We start from the raw sequence: 6,474 nt of genomic DNA on the forward strand, positions 1-6,474 counted from the left end.
TGCTGACGGGAGGCATTCATGGCCGGATGAGTTCAATCACATATGCTGCGTCCAGTGTCTTTGAGTAATGGTATTTGCTAGATTCCAAATGGACTGCGGAGAAACATGAAATGCAATCTCCTATATTATCTCTATCTTGAGAAAAAAAATAGGTAATGAAATTGTTCTCTTGCTGGCTTCTATTTTATTAACCTTTGTGGAGTCAACGTAAAGAACAGATGTCCCTATAGAGTTGAAACCTTTAGCTAAAGTGGAGTGTCATTAAGCGCGTCTGTGAGTTCTAGCAACAGTGGGGTTGAATGGAGCAGGTAAGTATTTTTTTAAAACCAGTCAGAGAATAATAGGGCATATTCTGGGGCTAGCCGGAGAGAAGAAACTGCAGTGTGCATTGTATACAACTAAATTCATTCTTTCTTTTTCTTCCTTACAGAGCGTGGAGAAAGTTCTTGTGGAATTCAGTCACAAGGAATTGTTTGATTTCTATAACAAGGTCTGTATTTTTAAAATAATTTCTGCTATGTGGGGTTTTACATAATGTTGCCTTCTTTTTATGAATTCTTATTTTTAAGTGACCTGTTATGGAGCTAAGTTCTTTAAACATCCCTTGTAAACACCGTATGTTTCACGGCGGGAAGCATTGCCAAGCCGAAGAGAATCTGACAAACTAAATCAGGAAGAAAGTGGAAATGGTTTTAATTAAAGCTATGGGATTGTTACTTTAAAGCAAAGCATTCAGTAATGAACTATGTGGTACCAAGCCACACTGGCACTTTAGGTATATTTAACATTAAATATTTTAATTTCTGGGCCCAAGAGGAAAGGGAGGTGCCAGGCCTGTAAAGATTTATCTTTGAGTGTTTGTCATGTTTCTTTCCAAATCCTGACTTTGTGAGCCAGGAAGATGCACTCCCCCACCCCCCAACTTCAAAAGTCTTGTGTAGTGATCATTTAAATTAAAACAGCTGAGTGTACTTAAAATAGTAGAATTTAGAAATCCTCCTTGGCACATTGGAAAACTTAGATCACAGCCATGAATTCTAATACCTTCATATGAAAAGAAAACTTTCCTACGTGGTGAATCTGTTGCTGTGTGAATGGATTTAATATGCATGGTTGCCGCTGCCAATCTGTCCCTCCCCTGGGCAAGTTTCTGAGCAGCCCTTCATATGCATTTCTCGCCTTTCAGCAACTTTTCTCTTGTTTTGTCTTTATGAATAGCTGGAGACCATACAAGCGCAGCTGGATTCCCTCACATGATGTTCCTGAAGACTGGCTTCTCCATCACACTCCTGCCACCTCATCATTCTGCACTGATGATGGGCCGCCAGGTTATGTTTTCCGAAGGATTCAGTAGCTTTCTTCTTGTAAACGACGGGGCTTACCGCTTCTTAGAGAAATAACAGCCAAGGGAGATCATTGTTTCGAGAGCTTCTAATACCCATTCTCTCCTTCTGTGAGCCAACGGCAAACAATTGTAAAGAATGCTTTCGCTTAAAAGGAAACAGTAAATACCATATTGTTATTACTGTCTTGTTTTGCTTTATTGCCTGACCTGTTCATTTTTTACATATTTGATGACACCTTTATGTATCAAGGAGGCTCCCTGGATACAAGGGATAATGTGTACCTTAGAATACAAAACTCCAGTAATTACCTTATTAAAGCAAGAAAGCAACCAAATGCAATCAGATACTCTATTTTTCCTTGAGTATAATGATGTTTTGCTTGGGAAATAACATAGGAAAGAAATTTAAAAGAGATGGTAGTGTATCAGTTAATTCCAGTGTGAGCTTCTCAGTGCACTTTAATTTTTTTGTCTGAGTGTAATGATCTAATAATAGTCCAGGTTTCTGTGTGCTTTTCTTTGTGCTGCAAATTAATAATGATTCACTTCATAGTAAGGGAGAGATTCAGATCATAAATAAAAATAATTGTCATGAGTGCTAAGTCATTATCCTTAAAATTTCAAAACAGATACCTTTTACATTTTCTTTCTATAAATATGTTAATTAATTGTAGTCAATAAAATGTTTATGTTTTAGAATTAGGTGAACTGAAGTACACAGTATTTTATGCTGTGACTATATATAAATGTGAGTATGGTTGCCTATAAAAAAATATTACCAGTTGGATTTTTTATGAATGAAATATTTGTTCTCTGTAGTTTCCACAGAGAGAAACAGAACCGGTAGGAGTGGGGAGTTGGGAGGGGAGAAATTGAGGGTGACATAGACATTGATTTGAGTCAAATGTGACTTTATTCATATGGAGGAATTTGATCTCAGAAAGGTCCTATGGTTAAACAAACAGCCATTGAAATTAAATCACAGTCCTTTTATGAGGTATCTGCTTTGAAGGTCTCTCAAATAAATGTTCAGTGTATGGAGTTTATGCCCTTGTTTGTATGTGTGCTCTATGTTGTTGCTTAGAACGATTGGGAGTTTGGATGATTTCAGAAAGTAGTATTATAGTTGCTGTCCATAGTTGATTAATTTGAAAAGTTTTGTTAACTTAAAACTTCCATTGATAAGATATCTGGAAGACGCGTTTCTAATACAACAGGTTTTATTTCCATATGTAGCTTATGGGAGCTGTCTTATTTTGTTACACTCTGTTCTGCCAGTTCCAGAGGGAAAAACCTGACTACTTACACATTTTGGTAACTATTCCTTCAGACTTCTTATATACAAAAACACATACATCATCTCAAGTTGAATTTGTTAGGGCCTCCTGACAGTGACCATATGGACAGATAGAAGTTTTCATTGGTTTAATGGCCAATTTAACTCCCAGTGTAGGTATCTAAATTAAATGTGACAGTCCAAAATGAAATTCTCATTAGTAGCTCATTTTATGCTCCCTAAAAGACCTGGTTTTATACTCTCTAGGAGTATTATCTAGAACTGTGCAAAAATGCGGTAAAAAGTTTCCTCTCGATGAGTCTAGTTCAAGAAAGTCTGACCAAAGGCATTGAAGAAAGGACGAGCAGAAGGTCTAATTCCAACTGAGAAATGTAACTATTCCCCAAATATATTTAATTGCAGATCATGTCATTCTTTAAGGCGCCAGCATTTCTATGATACGCAGATCAAAGAAAATACCATTCCCAAACAGTACTGAATACCTGTGACTTTTTCATAGATATAATGGAGTTGGAGGGTCAAGTGCTGGAACCTCCTCTCTTAGCACTCTTACATGAGTGCCTGACAAGAGGACTGAACACAAATAGACTTACTTGCTAGAAAGGAACCAATGTACTATTTTTACACCTACTACAGATAATACCTGCAATGCTCCAGTAGTAATTTGTGATTCTTTTTAATGATGAAAAACCAAAAATCATAAAGAAATAACCTAAAAGTATAGACTCTTATCATCCAAAATGGCCATTTAATGACATTTTGGTAGATTTTACTGTAGTGGGGTTTTTCTACCCAGATGTCTTCCTCGTTCTTTTTTCTTCCTTTCCTAACACGTTGGAATAATGCCATAAATACAGTTTAATACTTTGCTTTGCTTGTGTAACATTATACATGAGCATTTTTCCTCTCCTTATTATCTAAAACAATTTTAATTGTAGTTACCCAATCTGTTGTTGGACATTTAGACTATTTCCATTTTTTTTAACATACTATAGAACTTATTGATGGCATATCTTTATATCTATAACCCCTGGACCACATCTGTCATTATTTTATTAGTATAGATTACTAGAGGTGGGATTACCTAAGAAGTATGAAGATTTATTTCCTATTTTTATCTTTAATGGTATTTTATTATAAAAATCATAGTTGCCCATAGTAAAAAAAAAAAAGAAAAAGTTCCTGTTTTGCCAGTCTCACTCCCACTTCCCAGAAGTGCCCACCTAACTACTTGGAAACTTTTGGTCTATGTCTTTTCAGACATCTTAGGCAAATACATACCACACACACACATGCCTTTTTGTGTATGCTTTTATGTTTTTACTTAAACATTTATTTATGTGTTTATTTATTTTTAAGTAGGCTCCATACCCAACATGGAGCCCAACACGGGGCTTGAACTCACGACCCTGAGATCAAGACCTGAGCTGAGATCAAGAGTCTGACGCTCAACTGACTGAGAAACCCAGGCACCCCTACTTACATTTATTTTAAAGTCATTTTGCATATTGTTGAATTCTTTTCCCAAAGGCCCATATCCATTTATACTGTCACTAACAGTGAAGGAGAATTCACCTGCCTCAAGACAACTTCATCACTCTTTTCTACTACTGCACATTTCATTCTCCACATTCTCCTTAACCTGGGACCAGGTTTTGGGAAGAGCATTGGGTGAGAGAGAACTGGACACTGGAACATCACTAATTACTTGGGCTATGTCACGTTGGTAACTCTAGAAGGATCAAAGAGGAGATCTCTTCTGTAATCAGCAAATGTGAGAGGTACTAGCATGGTATTTAAGTGTAAGGACACTGAAGTCAGACATTCATTTCCTCAACAAATATTCAGTGAGTGCCTATGATTCTAGGAATTTCATAGGCTAGCACCGTGTTAACAATGATGAAGAAAATAAATATGGTTCCTGGCTTCTTAAAGCATAATATGTTAAACAGTCAATTTTTTAAAAAGCAAGAAAATGTAATAAATTGTGAACAAGTATGGGATGAAAAATAATTGGCTTCTATTTAGAGAAAAAGATAGGACCAAACTTAGATGGGGGCATCAAGGAAATAAAATCTCTCTGAGGAAGTGAGATTTGAAGTGAGTCCTGTGGGATGAGGTAGAACAAAGCAATTGAAGAAGAGAGTAAATAATAGAAGACTAGAGTGAAAAAGCATTCTGGACAATGAGAATGGCCCATCCAGCATCCCAGAGATTGGAAAAGGCTTAGCATCTTTCAGGAACCAAAGAAGATCCATGTGACCAGAGTGTCGTGGACAAGGAGAGAGTAGAATGCGTTACAGTTATGAGGTAGTCCTGTCACCTCTACCGCCAAAATGGCTTGCAAATGTATCTCCAGGGCACTGCCATTTCCAGGCTATACCACCATCTTTACCTTGGCCTTCCTGCCTCCGCTCTACCCCTCTTCAACCCTCTCTTCACACAGAGCTGATATTTCTGGAACATTAGTCACATTAATTATACCATCTCTCTGCTTAGAACCCTTCAAAGGCATCCTATTACACTTGAAATAAAATTTAAGTGTCTGGACCCTTGGGACAGACTAAGAGTCATGTCCTAGTTCCACTACTTTTTGTGGTGCTCAGTTTGCTCAAGCTTAGTTTCTTCATCTTTGTAATGGGAATAAAAATAATCTACATAACATGGGAGTGTTCATGTAGTTTAAATGAGAGAATTCATGTTAAACAACATAATTCCTGATTTGCAATAATCACATAATAAATGTTGGCTGTCATTTCATAATCATTAAGAAAATGACCAGGGTTTCTATTGAAATTGTTCCAGGTCGGTTTGAATTTAAGTTGAAATTACAGAAACCTTGCTACAGAGCCCCTTCCCTTTAAATTTACTTGGAGGTCTAATAAAAACTCTATCCCATGATCACCAGTTTCAAACATGATGCCAGTCTATCTCACTTTTAATTTTTTATTAACATGGTAAGATAATCTATCTGTAGATATAAGATATCTATATCTTATGGGATAGGATCAGAATATGAAATTTTTCTTCTAGGACTCTCTTTCTGTATAGCTCTCCTGGCTCTGACCCATCTTTTGCTCTAACTCTATTCTTTGAATTTCTGTATCTTACCTTAAACAATGTCTTCTACACCTTATTCATTATTCCAGGGGTCATCAAACTATGTCCAGCCCATCCTTTGTTTTTATCAAGCTTTATTGGAACAAAGCTATGGTAGACAGACTCCCAGTCATCCCTGCCTTTTGGTATTCACATTTCAGTACAGTCCTCTGCCCTCGACTGTGGGCACCACCTGTTACTTGCTTCTAACCACTCAAATGTGGCAAAGGAAATGGGATGTCACTCCCCTGGTTGTTGCATTATGTAAAATTCTATTGTGCCACCAAACTTACTCTAGAAATTTTTTTCCCTTCTTGGCTTGGAAGAAGCAAGCAGCCATGTTGTAAGAGGGTCTGTGGGCAGAACCATATGGTAAGGAACTGTGGGTGACCTCTAGGAGCTGAGGGCGACCAGCCAGCAAGAAACCAAGGCCCTACGCTGGCAGCCCCACAGCCACGGGAAATAAATCGACAAACAACACGAGTAAGTTAGGAAGTGGACTCTTTCCCAGTCAAGCCTGCAGATGAGAACGCAGCCCAACTGACTATGATTGCAGCCTTGTGAGATTCCCTGGGAAGGACTCAGACTCCTGACTCACGGTAATGAGATAATAAACGTGTGTTGATGTAAACTTGTAAATGTATAGTAATTTATTTTACTGTAATGGATGTGTAAAACAACAGCCATGCTCTTTTGTTTACATTCAGTCATATAGCCTATGACTCTTTTGCTC

General features: G+C 37.5%; 1 protein-coding gene across 2 annotated transcripts in view; it reads left to right on the forward strand.

Moving 5' to 3' along the window:
* COMMD10 (COMM domain containing 10) overlaps window positions 1–3,794 on the forward strand; it is a 204,101-nt gene extending 200,307 nt beyond the window's left edge. For both annotated transcript variants that reach the window (XM_035013960.1, XM_035013961.1), the window contains exons 4-5: window positions 431–490; window positions 1,219–3,794. In XM_035013960.1, coding sequence (XP_034869851.1) covers window positions 431–490; window positions 1,219–1,257 — 99 coding nt within the window. In that variant the 3' untranslated portion in view covers window positions 1,258–3,794. The remainder of the gene's footprint in view (window positions 1–430; window positions 491–1,218) is intronic.
* Window positions 3,795–6,474: the final 2,680 nt, after the last annotated feature.

Source organism: Mirounga leonina, unplaced genomic scaffold (assembly GCF_011800145.1).
Source record: "Mirounga leonina isolate KUSES-001 unplaced genomic scaffold, KU_Mleo_1.0 Mir_168, whole genome shotgun sequence".
Taxonomy (NCBI): Eukaryota; Metazoa; Chordata; class Mammalia; order Carnivora; family Phocidae; genus Mirounga; species Mirounga leonina.